Source organism: Dipodomys ordii, unplaced genomic scaffold (genome assembly GCF_000151885.1).
Source record: "Dipodomys ordii isolate 6190 unplaced genomic scaffold, Dord_2.0 Scaffold78, whole genome shotgun sequence".
In the NCBI taxonomy this organism is placed as follows: domain Eukaryota; kingdom Metazoa; phylum Chordata; class Mammalia; order Rodentia; family Heteromyidae; genus Dipodomys; species Dipodomys ordii.
Genome location: NW_012267294.1, coordinates 4,503,827 through 4,518,439, shown reverse-complemented (window position 1 = coordinate 4,518,439; position 14,613 = coordinate 4,503,827). Strand labels below are relative to the sequence as shown.

The 14,613-nt window shown below is 34.8% G+C and overlaps 1 protein-coding gene across 7 annotated transcripts in view; it reads left to right on the top strand.

The window, feature by feature from the left end:
• Sh3glb1 (SH3-domain GRB2-like endophilin B1) overlaps nucleotides 1-10,684 on the top strand; it is a 31,232-nt gene extending 20,548 nt beyond the window's left edge. The window contains exons 6-11 of one of the 7 annotated variants that reach the window (XM_013024702.1): nucleotides 1,692-1,775; nucleotides 3,263-3,286; nucleotides 5,533-5,622; nucleotides 6,089-6,189; nucleotides 9,374-9,602; nucleotides 10,026-10,684. In XM_013024702.1, coding sequence (XP_012880156.1) covers nucleotides 1,692-1,775; nucleotides 3,263-3,286; nucleotides 5,533-5,622; nucleotides 6,089-6,189; nucleotides 9,374-9,602; nucleotides 10,026-10,133 — 636 coding nt within the window. In that variant the 3' untranslated portion in view covers nucleotides 10,134-10,684. The remainder of the gene's footprint in view (nucleotides 1-1,691; nucleotides 1,776-3,262; nucleotides 3,287-5,532; nucleotides 5,623-6,088; nucleotides 6,190-9,373; nucleotides 9,603-10,025) is intronic. The other 6 variants (XM_013024705.1, XM_013024703.1, XM_013024706.1 and 3 more) reach the window with 6 other exon arrangements.
• Nucleotides 10,685-14,613: the final 3,929 nt, after the last annotated feature.

The window sequence follows — 14,613 nt, the reverse complement described above, 5'->3', positions numbered from 1 at the left end:
TTTTTGAGTGTGAATTTTGTGAAATGTACTCTAATGGGGAGGATTCAGAGGTAAATAATGCAACATACTCAGTCCTCAGTTTATTGAATTAGACTAGACATTTTTTCTTTTTTGATAGTAGTGGAGTTTGAATTCAGGGTCTCACAGTAGGCAGGCACTCAGCCCCTTGAGCTATGCTCCCTACCCTTTCTACTTATTTTTCTATAACGTTTTAACTGTACTCTTTATCTAAGGCCTCCTGCAAAGCTTTACTTACACGAAGGCAGTACTAAGCCTGGCTAATTTGTTGTGTACTCCAACGCACCTGACCTGTTTGTTGTTGGGCGGTCTCAATTTTTTCTCCTCAAGACTAGCTGCCTAATCTCTGCCCCCTGAGTAGCTGGGATCACAGGTGTGAGCCATGTTGCCTAACCCTAGATTAAATTTTTTGATGACAGACCTATCAGTAAAAAAAAAAATTTTTTTTTGCTTATATCCAATCTTGCTGTTTTAATACATTGTTTTACTTATTAGTATATCAAGAATGGTAATATCAAACACATTTCTCAAAATAGTCTAGCTTAACATAAAAGTCAGTTGTTTCACAGTGAATAAATAAAAGTATAGTTTTACAAATAGTTGTAGGTACAGTAAAAGTTGGGCTGGGAAGGGGGCTCAATAAATTCCTGAAGTCTTAGGTTCAGTCTCAAACCTAAAAAATAAAAAACTGCCATAGGCGAGAGGTACAATGATGAAATATAGTTAAACTACATTGTACTTACATCTGTCTTTTTCTTTTCTTATGCTGATCCTGGGGCTTGAATTCAGGGCCTGGGCCCTGTCCCTGAACTTTTGTACTCCAGGTTAACACTCCACCACTTGAGCCACAGCTTCACTTCTGGCTTATTTGGAGATTAGAGTCTCATGGACTTTCCTGCCCAGGCTGGCTTTGAACCATGGCCTTCAGATCTCAGCCTCTTCGATAGCTAGGATTTTAGGTGTGGACCACCAGTGCCCTGCCATAACCTAATCTTAATCTAATATCATTAATGAGAAAACATACTAGCTGGCTTCAAAGTTCTGCAGTATTTAGAGATTTCGACCTGCTGTTTGAGCATCCAAATTTGATGGAAAACATTTATTTAGATACCTCACACAACCATATTCCCTCTACACACTTATATATTTCCACAGCAGTCTAAATCTTTAGCCTGCAATTTCAGTAACATTTATAGCATAGCTACATGCTATAACCCTAACTTGAGTCTATGTACATGTTTGAATTTAAAGTGTATGGCAAAACCTAGTTGAGGCTGATTCAAAAAGAACATGGTTGAAGCAATCATAAATTCATAACACAGAAATGAGTTTTGAAGTAGGGTGTGGGTAGGCAGAAGTTTTCACTTTCCTTAGGTGAAAGCAATAACTTCAGCTAATTAGCAATTTATAAGTAATATACCTTCCCAAAATGAGACTAATTTAAAATTAAGTATTAAATCTGTTTTATTTGAAAATTTGACCTTTGAGAAAATTGAGTAAGCATCACCATATGAAATTTCATAGAATAATAAATACAGTTGTATTTTTTAAATAAAACATTTTATTTGCCTTTTTAACGCTTGTTTAGTGTTTGCTTTATTGTGCAGAAGTAATCTTGATTCACTGTGTTCATTGGTATAATGTGTTCTTTGTCTCTTGCCTATGCACTTAAGCAACTAAACTCAGCTCGCCCTGAAGGAGATAACATGGTAAATTTCTTTTACATGCTCAACTTCCTGCATGTAAAATGGCTGAAGGTTTGTTGGCCTACTGTGTTTTCTACATCTTGAATAAAAGTGCCTTCTCTTGTTATTAGCTGCATATAAAACTAAAATAATAGTACAAGTCATGCATTCACTATATCTAAGAAAGCATATTGGCTAAAATGACCTTGAAATTTGGGGGGGGGTGGAAGATGATGGTATATGTTCTAATTGCCCAATATATTGATGCCAGATACAAATGTTACAAGTATAGAGAGAAAATGTTTTTATGTACCCAATAAAATATACTAATTTAAGCTAGCACCTTGTATTTTTACTTGGGCACTGAAAATTAACAAGCTTTATCTTACTTGTAAAAAAGTAAAGGTATACAAATTGACTTTGATTCTTGGTAGCTTCAAAACTTACTATTTTAAGAAATTATTTTCTTCTGCTAATTTAGGCTAACACAAACTCCTGGAGGTTGATAATTCCTACAGTGGTCATGTCCATTCCACATCCTGTGCTAACTCACTTTCAGGATGGTGATGGCCTGGGGAAAAATTGAGAATGAGAATTGTTTGTATTATTGAATGTACATATTGAGCTCAGTTTGAGGAAACTTTTGTTATTAGAACTTTTTAAATTTTATTACAATAGGAAATTGTAAAATACAAGCATAGAAAATTTATTTATTAACCAATATAAATTGGTAGTCTTAGTATTATACACTGATGCTCATTTAGAAGTGGCATGAAATCTGCATTACAGTTAAACTTGCAGTAAATTAACTTGTTTTATTCTATTAGCATTGAACTAAAAGCAGAAAAAAATGTTTCTTGAATTCATATTTGATTTTTTTTAACTTATAATTTTTGAAGCCCTGTCTAAATTAGGGCTTTTCCTTAGATAGCAAGAGAATGCATTTCCATTGTCCTATCTAGGTAAATGAAAAGCATGAAAATATTTCAGTCATTGCTAATTAAGTATATAAATTGTAGGAATTTTTTATTTTAGGTAAAAATATCCTAACAATTAGCAATGCTTTGCTTATATAATGTGCTAAGTATTTGTTTTATATGTTGTCTACTTATAGTCATATATAGTTAAATCTGGTGATCATAAATTCATTTTATTTTACGTTAATTATCTCTAAAATGACTAGATCAACAGTATCTAGTCTCCATATATCCTTGTTTTATTTTTCATTTCCTAAAATTTTATAATTTATGCCTGGAAGAAATTTAAAATTATCCCAAACATTTCATTTTATAGTTGAGAGAACTCATACAAACTAGATATTTCCAAAATGGGAAAGCTGTAATTCAGTTAATACAGATTTTTCACTTGATCATAATGATACATATAAAAGGCATACTCAAAATATTGTTTACTGATTTAGTTACTACTGTGTATAATTTATGATTCTGGAAAAAGTATGCCATTTAAATTAAAATGCATTTTTCTATAATTGTAGAAAATGTTAAATTCCAACTTTCTTTCATGCTCTATATCTTTCTCTGATTTTTAATGCTGGCTAGATTTGGGCAGAGGAAGTGACAAAAGTAAGTAAATCATTAAACTACAGAATTATGAAACAAGAATTTAATTGCCATTCATTCACTAAGTATTTATTGAGCACCAGCTTGGAGCCAGTCACAATCAGTTTTTCTGTATCTTAAAAATGTGAAAGTTAAGGATTAATGTTCAAGTCTGTTTGGCTAATAGCAGTTCCATAGAGCAGTAGAAAAAGGCTGCAGGGGTGTGGTTTACACACACCATGATGAATCCTAGGGAACAATTAAATTTGTAGATTTATAGTGCCTTGCTAAAAGACAATCAGTACCTGTTCATTGATAATTATTTTAAAACTGAAGTTTGTTGTCTCCAGTACTGAAGCTAATTTTTCACCTTAGTAGAAAATATCTCTAAAATGTGGACTTTACAGCCTTATTAAACACAGGAGGACAAGTAATTTCATTTTACTTACAGTTAAGATCATAAATTACAAATATCCCTGATGTAACAATTGGAGCTATTGGTTTTTGTCCTTTCCCTCAATGTCAGACTGTTATTTCTAGAAGCTGTCTGTATTACTTAGGTTTGCAGTCCCTCTGCCTGTGTGTTACAACTTTAATATCTGAGCTGGGAAAGCAAATAACAAAGCAAGAATTTAAAGAATTAAATTATGACATTAGTGCATATTTGTTTCAAATAGTAGGTCTTGAGAAGCATTTTTCATTACTCCCCATGCTCAGCCCTACCAAATCATCTTCTAGATGAATCTGATGCTGGGGACCAAGAACAGGTGACAACAATGTCTCTAACTTTTAATAGCTTTACAAACTTTAACTTTGTAGTTTATACACTAGTAGTAGGATTGCTGGTTATAGTCTGTTTCTTGCATAGGTTATTGAGCTATTGTTTCCGTGACTTGGAAATTCTTTGTGAAATTCTTAAGCTCTCATCACCATTTGTGAATATTTTGACCAATTTAGTTTGTTTCCATCCTGGCTTCTGATTTCCTCCTGAACTTCCCTCTTAGCATGAAGAGAACAGAGAAATAAGTTAAAACAGGAAAACCTCTAGTGTCTTCCATTTTGTGGATAGGCACGCCCTGACCCCAAAAATATGTATCTGACTTGATATTGCACCTTCTACAAGTTTTGGAAGTAGCTGTAAATAATCATGAAATGAATGTTTATATTATGTAGTTACATAAGCAAATATGTCAAAATGGATTTGAAGAGTTTTTCTATGGTCTTCTGGCATTTTATAGTTGGAATTTTTATAATTTGAAATTGTATAAATTAAAAAATTTCATCTTCCTGGAATATTTCAGACTTAGGGCCATAAAGATGTAGATGGCAATAACAAAAATTATTACAGCAAAAATTTATAGCTTATATATAATTCTGATGTCATAAACCAACAGATTCTTGTCCATTTTACAAGTCACATCTTAAGAGAAATCTTACTGTATGCTTAACTCGTGGTATACTGTCATACAGCCTGGATTAACTAGTTAAGTACCAGTTATCTTGACAGGTAGTATTTCTGCTTAATGCCTATTTGATGTATAGTTTAGAAATTTTAAAATATAGGACAAAGAATTCTTCGGAGTAACCTAAGAACTATAACATTTAAGTGTTTGGTCACAAGAGGGTAGAAATCAAATTGAAGACTACTTTTGAAGTAAAAAAAAGTAGTAATTAAGGGGCTGGGAAGGTGGCTCAGTGGTAGAGTGCTTGCCTTGCATGCATGAGGCCCTGGGTTCAATTCCTCAGCACCACATAAGCAAAAAGAAAAAAGCTAGAAGTGGTGCTGTGGCTCAAGTGGAAGATTGAGTGCTAGCTTTGAGCTGAAGAGCTGAGGGACAGCACCCAGGCCCAGAGTTCAGGCCCACAACCAACAACAACAAAAAAAGTAATTAAGAGGTATTTGACAATTATTTTATATACAAAACAATGAGATTATATACAATCCTGAGATTTTGTAAAAAAAAAAATTAGCAAACTTAGATACTTGAAAGTATATTGACAACTGTCTAAAGTTTTCTAGGGTTTTATGAGAACAACATTAAACTTTGGCATTGATTCTTTTGAGTCAAATGCTGGTAAGGAATCACTGTATTGTGGCTGAGTGATTCAGAAAAGGTAAAGTCTAGAAATCATAGAGCAATTTAGAGCCTAAGCAGAATCTGAAATTACTCGATATAATTTGGGATTTGGTGAATTTTAACAATCTAAATGAGTGTAAATAAAATAGGTAAGTCTTCTAATGAGATTCTAAAACTGTTTCCTAATTTAAGTCTGAACAGGAAGTAAGAATAACTCAAAGTGAATTTGATCGTCAAGCAGAAATTACCAGACTTCTGCTAGAAGGAATCAGCAGTACACATGTAAGTATTTATTCACTGGAATTTCATTTGGAGCAAAACACCTTCATTTTGATGTAGTACCTGGGAGGCCAGGGCAGGAGGGCTGTGAATTCACCGTCAGTCTGAACTATACTAAGACCCCATCTCATACAAACAAGCAAATAAAAAAAGGACTGATAAATCTAAAACTGTGTGGAGAGTAAAAAAACTGAACTTGCTTTTCAGTCACTTATCTAGGAAATTTAAACTGGCATTTTCAAAGATATGTGAAGAAATACTTAAAGTTTTTTTTGGCTATAACTCATTACTTCTCCAAACCTTACCAAATTGTCTTTTTGGCTTTTTATTGACTAAGAAAACTTGGTTACTGGAACTGTTCACCAGGGTCAATCCTAATAAGCCTTATAATAAGATGCTAGGTACATGAGTCTCATTGCAGTGTTGTCTTAAGAGCTGCTAAGAACTGACTGTAACTTTTCCTTTACAGGCCCATCATCTCCGCTGTCTGAATGACTTTGTAGAAGCCCAGATGACTTACTATGCCCAGTGTTACCAGTACATGTTAGACCTCCAAAAACAACTGGGAAGGTGGACATTTCCTTTTCTCATATAAAAGTCCTGATAAGAAACTTATGTATATGAACTAATATATAAAGATGAGGATTTGAAAAATTAAAGGTTTTTATTAGTGTATAAAGTATTGTACTTTTATAATAATTGTCAAGCTTCTTAAGTAATAAAACATTTTGAGGTTTTCTGGCACATAAGGATTTAACAAGTGACAAGAAGATAATTTGAGTATCTGTTTAGTATCATATTTAAAAATACTTGAAGCCAGGTGCCAGTGGCTCACACCTATAATCCTAGCTATTCAGGAGGCTGAGATCTGAGGATCGTAGTTCAAAGCCAGTACGTCCAGGAAAGTTTTGAGACTTTATCTCCAATAAACCACCAGAAAATAAAGTGGCGCTGTGGCTCAAGTGGTAGAGCGCTCACCTTTAGCTGAAGAGCTGAGGAACAGTGCCCAGGCTGAAAGATGTTTGTTGTTTCTCTTTTCTCTTCCTGTTGGATATTTTCTGCTAAGGAAGAAATAGCTACATTGATGCTTAAAAGTAAATTAATTTGGAGCTGGGAAGATGGCTCAGTGGTAGAGTGCTTGCCTTGCATGCATGAGGCCCTGGGTTTGATTCCTTAGCACCACATAAGCAGAAAAAAAAAAAAAGCCGAAAGTGGCACTGTGGCTCAAATGGTAGGAGTACTAGCCTTAAGCTGAAGAGCTGAGGGACAGCACCCAGGCTCCACGACCTTCAAAAAAAAAAAAAATTAACTAACTTAAATTTGTTAATTACTTGCTTGTTATAGAATATTCTATAAAACCTCTGACACACTGACATGCTTGTTTCAATATACTAATATATGTGTGTATCTTCAGGGTTTGAACTCAGTGCCTCTTGATCTTTCTCACCTTGATTGCTCATGGTTAGCACTTATCCACTTGGAATATGCCTCTGGCCCAGCCTTTTTCTTTATTCTTGTTAAATGGAGATGGAATCTTGAAAACTTTTCGACCCAAGTTAGCTTCAAACATCAATCCTCTGATATCAGCCTCTTGAGAATCTAGGATTATAGGGATGAGCCACTGGTACCTAGCTGTTAATATATTTTAAAATAAAATGATAGTTTGTAAAGTATATAACTCAATCATTCATCAGATGTTTGTGGAATATTTAACAATATGCCAAGCATTGTTTTATATTTTACAGTTAAATTAGCAAGCAAAGAATGCAAAGGTGCTTGCCTTTATGGCACTCATAAGGTGAAACTGGAAATAATAAAAATCAGATTGGTCTCCATTCTCAAAACACTCAAAAGTCTAGGTAGAAGCATAAGTCTTAGGTATATAGAACATCCAATAAGTGGAAAAGTATAAGAAGGGCAAAATGCTTAAGGACATCTGTGAGTCAGAAGTGTCTGGCAAAATTTTCTAGATGGAAGTTTTTTAGTAGTACTCTAGATAAAAAGGGGGGGCAGGAATATTCCATACAAACTAGGAACCTGTTTACAAAAAGGCCAGAGGAAAGAAAATGTAGTAGCTCATTATGACATATTATGAAGTTAAGGATTAGGTCAGTTGATGAGTCTAGAGTAGTTAAGAAAAGTCATACTATCCATGTATGCTATGGTCTTAAGTATGGCAAGCAGGTTTGGATTTATAGAACAATTAAAGCAGAAGAGTGATTCATGGTAATTGAGAGGAAATAAGATGAATCGTTTCAAGGCAAGGAATCAGTAGTTCTTGCCTGTAATCCTACCTACACAAGAGGCTAAAATCTGAGGATCCCACTTTGAAACCAGGCAAGGCAAACAAATCCAAGAGAGTCTTGTCTCCCACGAACCAGCAAAATGCTAGAAGTGGAACTGTGGCTTAAGTTGTAGAGAGTTGCCTTGAACAAAAAAAGCTAAGGGAGAGTACCAGGCCCTGAGCTCAAGCCCCAGTACTGGCACCAAAAAAAATTGTTTCAAAAGTCTTTTTCTTTTCAGTTAAAAATCATCAAACTCATCAACTGAGCATAAGTTGGGAGAATTTCTGGGATTTAAGGGAGAACAGAAAGTGAATGGACTAGAGAATATAAATTGCCAAGTAGTATTGTAGAGCCGTTTTGAGGCTCTACAATCACCTAATAACATGGTAGTTTGTTATTTTTTTTTGTATGTGGATTTTTGTGTCTGTCCTAGGACTTCAGCTCAGGGCCTGAGTGCTGAGTGAGTCCTGAACTTTTGTGTTCAAAGCTTGTTCTCTACCACTTGAACCACAGCTCACCTTCCAGCTTTTTGGTAGTTAATTGGAGTTGAGAATCTCAGTGATTTCTCTACTGAGACTGCCTTTGAAACATTATTCTTAGATCTCAGCCTCCTGACTACTTAGCATGCATGAAGCCCTGGGTTCAATTCCTCAGTACCACATAAACAGAAAAAGCCAGATGTAGTGTTGTGGATCAAGTGATAGAGTCCTAGCCTTGAGCCAAAGAATCTCAGGGACAGTGTCCAGGCCCTCCTGAGTTAAAGCCCCAGGACTGGCAAAAATAAAATAAAAGTAATGTTTCTGTATTTTCCTATTTACTCTTGTATTCATTTTCATTATAGTTACACCACTTGAATGTAATATGTAGCTTTTCATTGATTTTTTTAAACAGTTAATAAAGAGAGGAGACAGATAATAATACATTCTAATAGGAGTTCTTAACAGTGTTTTAAGGATAAACCATCTTCGGGGGTGGAGGAAATAGCCACTTAAAAATCTAAAGTATTGGGGACTGGGAAGGTGGCTCAGTGGTAGAGCACTTGCCTTGCATGCATGAGGCTCCTGGTTCAATTCCTCAGCACCACATAAGCAGACAAAAAAAGCCAGAAGTGGCGCTGTGGCTCAAGTGGTAGAGTGTTAGCCTTGAGCTGAAAGCTGAGGGACAGCACCTAGGCCCAGAGTTCAGGCCCCACGACCGGACCCCCCCCCAAAAAAAAAAATAATCTAAAGTATTAAAGACAGTTTTGAAACAAACTTTTAAGGATTTATATTTAAATACAACTTAAATTGTCTCTAACTGGCCCAAGAAAGATGAGGAAGCCAGACACACCTTTGTCATTACAGTATTAAATTAAAAGCATCTGTAAATTCTTTCAGTTGAGATTGGTAGTGAGCAGACAGTGCCACCCAGTGGTGATAGTGAGAAGCTTTAACCGCTTGGAAATTAGTAAATGGCTGTTTTCTTTTCAGCAGTTTTCCTTCCAGTTATCTTTGTAACAACAATCACAATGCTGGGACACCTGTGCCATCTGCTTTACCAAATGTGATTGGTTCTTCTGCCATGGCTTCAACAAGTGGCCTAGTAATCTCCTCTCCTAACATCAGTGACCTTAAAGAGTCAAGTGGCAGCAGGAAGGCCAGGGTTCTCTACGATTATGATGCTGCAAACAGTACCGAACTATCACTTTTGGCGGATGAGGTGGGTAATGTGGGTGAAAGAAATATATGTAACAGATATTATAAAATGCAGGTTCAAGGGCTGGAGATAAGGCTCCAGTGCCTATATAAGTCTCTGAGTTCAAACCCCAGTACCATAAGTAAAGAAAAAAAGACATTTCTTGTTACTTATCTGGAAATAGTTTGTCACAAGTATTTCATAGATTTCAGATATTTATATAGACATAAGATTTTGTTATTTATCATAGAATGTCACAGAAATACTTTAAACTTTTAACTGCTGAGTAGTTGTATATAAATCTGCATCCAATAAAATTCTTTATCAGCACAATTGATAATGTTAAAGTTATTTAACAATAACAGTTTAGAGAAGTTAAATATAAGTCTTTTTTGGTATGTGTTTATTTTTTAGTATAGTTAATTACTTGAAATTTTTATTTTGTAGGTGATCACTGTGTTCAGTATCTTTGGAATGGATTCAGACTGGCTAATGGGGGAAAGAGGAAATCAGAAGGGCAAGGTGCCAATTACCTACTTAGAACTGCTCAATTAAATAGGGAGACTAAGAAAGATTACCCATCATGACACCATATTTATATACAAGTAATTCTAAATAAAGCAGATTTAAGTATCGTCCATGTTAATGTCTTAAGAGATTGAAAAAAACAGCCAAAAGAAATTATTCTTTCTGCTAATAAAATTGCATGGTAAATATTTCATTACACAATTTACATTAGAATTTTCATGCCACAAATGTTTTCTTATAAAAGTCTCTTTCTACTGAAGTTTCATTAATATACAACTCTACTTTTGAGCTCCAACTTGAAGCAGAAGAATTGTTTTCTACTAAATTTTTCATTAACAGCAAGCTTTTCTTTTATGTAAAATAAATTTATTGTGAATTTGATATCATTGGCTCATTTACTAGGGATAATTAATAGCCAAAGAATACAGTTAAAATTTGTTTTCAACTTTTGGTTTTTAAAATGCTCTAAGATAGAAATCTCTTTTGTGAAAAATAATGTTTTTGAATGCGTCCAAAAACAAATTCAGTTAAACCATTTTTACCTTGAGCCCAGCAGAAATAAATTATTTCAATACTGTGCTTTTAATAGGTTGAGCATACTGGGGAGATACCTTTCTTTCTTTCTTTCTTCCTTTCTTTCTTTCTTTCGAGTTTTTTGTTTGTTTTGAGCTTAGGGGTTTTTTTGAACACTTGTGAATAGGTTCTTTTAAATTAAATTAGTCTTGAAAAGCATTCCTTTAATTCTCTAATATAGTTACCATTTTAGATTATTCAGTTGGCACAAAGCAATATTTAATGAGTAATCAGAATAAGATCCATTAATAATATGCTATACTACTACAGAAAAGATTTATTGAACAAAATCTGTATAAAATATTAATACAGCTATATTCACTATGGAATAATTTACACCTACATAAAAATTTTACTGTTTCCTTCTGGCTCACTAATAAAACTTTGAAATTTTATTAGTGAATGTAAGCTTCCTTGGTTAGGATCTCTGGTTATGAAGAGCACACTATTGCAATTATTAGTGACAAATGTGGAGCTAGAGAATTGTCATTTGGGATATTGGTATGAATCAGTGTTTGCTATAAATTAGCCTTATGAACTTTTTTCTTCCTGTTTTAGAACTTCTCATATTCATTCAAGAACATTTGTTAAGAGTCAGCTACTTTGTTGTTCCACTATATTATAAACAAGATGCATATAGTTCTTGCCCCTGCAGAGTTTAAAGATTAGGAAAACAATTATTCTGTATCAAGATTTGTTGTATTATGTTGAAGAAACAGGAGGTATTAATCCTGTGTTAGGAATCCCTAACTCAGATCTGAGGACAGAAGACTGTTTAGATTTCAAAATGCTGAGTATTTATGCTGAGTTCTTTTGGCTTATACCTGTACTTCTACGTACTTAGGACGCTAAGATCCATGCTTGAAGCCAGCCTGGATAGAAACAGAAAAAAGCCAGGCTGGAGCTGTGGCTAAAGTGTTAAGTGTGAGGGCCTAAGTTTAAACTCCAGTACCAGGAAAAATAAATAAATACTTAAAATATCTGAGTTTTTAAGAACTTGGTAAGCATCTAAATAATTTAATTCACAGCCTAAAAGTTATTTCTGTGCTATAGAAAACTTCTTGTATGATTTTTTAAAATTATACAAGAAGTTTGATTCATACTGTGAATTACACTCAACCTCAAAAGCTATTACTTTTCTGTAAAACCAAATGAATAGAGCTTCTCCCCATTTGGAAAGGAAATTTTAAACAACATAGATCTCCATTTATTATATAAGTTCATAAAAATTCATATCAAATAGCAACTTTAAATCAGGTTTATAGAAAGTGTAGAAAAAAGGAGAAAATGCAGATAATGGAGTGAATGGTCTGAATTGATACCCAGCCTTCCTCATATACTGTGCTCTTTTGAGCTTCAATGCAGATATGTGAGTGCTACTTCTTTATAAGCAAACTTAGATAATTATGCACCTTAAGCCTGCTAGAATATTATACAGCAAATGTTATTTTGTGCTAGTGTGCTTTTGGTAAAGCCTTGGCACACAGTAGACACATTCTGTAAATACTAATTTCCCCTTGTCAGTCCCTGTGACTTAGTTACCTACCCAGACCAGGGGCCTTGTTATCAACTGTGGATCAGAAGGACCTCTTCTTCTGTCTGTGCTCTGCTTGTTCCCTTTCAGTTCTATCCCCTCCATGTTCTTTAAATCAGACCCAAATTCCTGTTTAACCCTACCACAGCATAAATTCTTTATTAGAAATGTCTGCCTTCCATCAGAGAAATATGGTTTATTGTTAAAGTGTGTTATAGTAACACATTAATGTGCTATTAAAATGTTACTAGGTTCAAAGGCTTCTTGTACCTTTGTCCTACCACAAATTCACCCTAGTAAGAGAGCTTGTTCTTATGTTGGTTGCATTTTCATTTTAGTGGGGTTTTGGTTGGTTGGTTGGGTTTTTGTTTTATTTTGGTTTGGGCTTAATGCCATAGTTTAGTTTTTACTCAGGTAAAAGCCTGAGAATGTTCTTAGGCATAGGAAGTAAAAAGAAAGCTTGGGAAGCTTTTTATTTCATGGTGCAGTTCAGAGTTGTTTAAACAAATATGCTCTGAGTTTAGTTCAAAAGGACAGTAATGTGAAGCATGTACATATAAATGAAATAATAAGTTTGGAAATACCTAGTCTTTTTCAAACTGAAGAAAAAGACTAAATTGTATCTCTTTGTTCTTATCTAACCTGCAAGATTGTTACGTTACAAGGGTTTTATGGTGCTAATCAAAAAAATTGATACTGTGGAAGGTGAGGTTCCAAAGTGGGAGCATGCCTCATACTTGACAACAGGGAAAAATAAGGAACCTGAGGCAAGCATTCCTAGTGGGCTAATAATATCCTCTTAGTCTGCTGTTAGCCATCACCAGAATAAAGGAGCAAAGGAGGCTGGTGTTGGGAGGACAGTTCTGAGATAAACTGTAGAGTGAAATGATGAAGGGTGGGACATGAAGCAGCAAACTTATTTTCCAAGAAAGGCCAGCATACCTCCATGCTTTTTTGATGGGATTAAAAAAGTCCCCTGCCTTTCACATAGCACATTTTGAAGTATGTTGCCCTACTTGCACATGAAGCCTGTGCAAAGAGCTATAAGGGACAGATGGCTCAAAACCAGCTTTTCTTAGTCCTTTCCTTGTGGTGAGACTGCACAGGCTGGGATGGAGTTCCCCATTGTTCTAGTTACAGTGGTTTTCAGACACACCAGCAAAATCTGCATTACCTGGATACTTGTTTCAGATGCAAACTGCTATTTATTTGTTCTTCTTTTGTCTTCAAGGGCTTGTGGAATTCATCTTACTCTTGAATGTGATAGCTTTTGAATGTTTTACAACAAATACCAAGTCTTTACTATGGGTCTAGTACTAATTGTACTTAAATTATTGTTTTAGTATACACCTGTCATTCTAGCATGCAAGCTTTCTGAGATAGAAACTAATTCTTTTGATCGGATTCCTGGCTCTTAACACAAGACCTAGCTCATATTATCTACTTGTTGAATGAAAAGAGAAAATGCAGATGGCTAAGCCTTCCCATAGACCTGCAAAATCAAATGGGAAGTGGGGCCCAGCAGTTTTTATCAAGCCGTTTTTGAATGAGGGTGCTGCAGTTAAGTTTGAGAATCATTGCACAACCAGCAGCATTTACCTTTCACCTTAAGGCTTACTATCTGACATCGCTTGAAAGGCTGTCATCTGTAACTCTTGGCAGCAACATTACTCTCAAGATAGAGGAAGTGTTCTGGTCTATAATACAAGTGGGTACGAAGGTATGAATATGTTTTGTATAAGTGAAATATCAGAATGCCAGTACTTGGGTGCTTTGTAAGATTTCTAGAGTTTGGATCCCTTAGTCTACAGAAAGACAAGCACTACTACCGCCTACATTTTCACTTGGTACAGTGCCTTTTAACTGATGATGTACATCAAAACACCTTAACAAACCACTGAAGCAGTAGACTAAGGTATGTATGTCCATGTGCCTCTGGTTGCCATGCTCAGCTCTTGTTCCTACTTGAGACTTTTTTAAAGAATTGTCAGTTTTGTTTGTTTTTTTTTTATGAGTCCTTGTGATGTTAGCAAAAAATAAAATACACAAAAATAAAATCAGATACAACCATCATCCAGGGATAAGCACTGTTATTTAGGTAGAAAGCCTTCTAGACTTCCTGTATATTTATAGATTTTTTTAAATGGTATCAATTGTACAAGCTGTTTTGTAACTTTTTCACTCAACAGTATCATGACTCATTGCTGTGTCATATATATCCACATCTTTTTTAATGGCTGCATGGTGTTTCGTAAGTGCCACATTTCATTAAACTGCTGTGGAATTTTTAGGTTTCTAATTTTTCACTAATAAACGTGTGTTGCTAAATCTTTTATGTTCCTAATTATTTAATATGAATGCTATAAAGTGTAATTACTAGTAGAGAAAGTATGCCTGGTT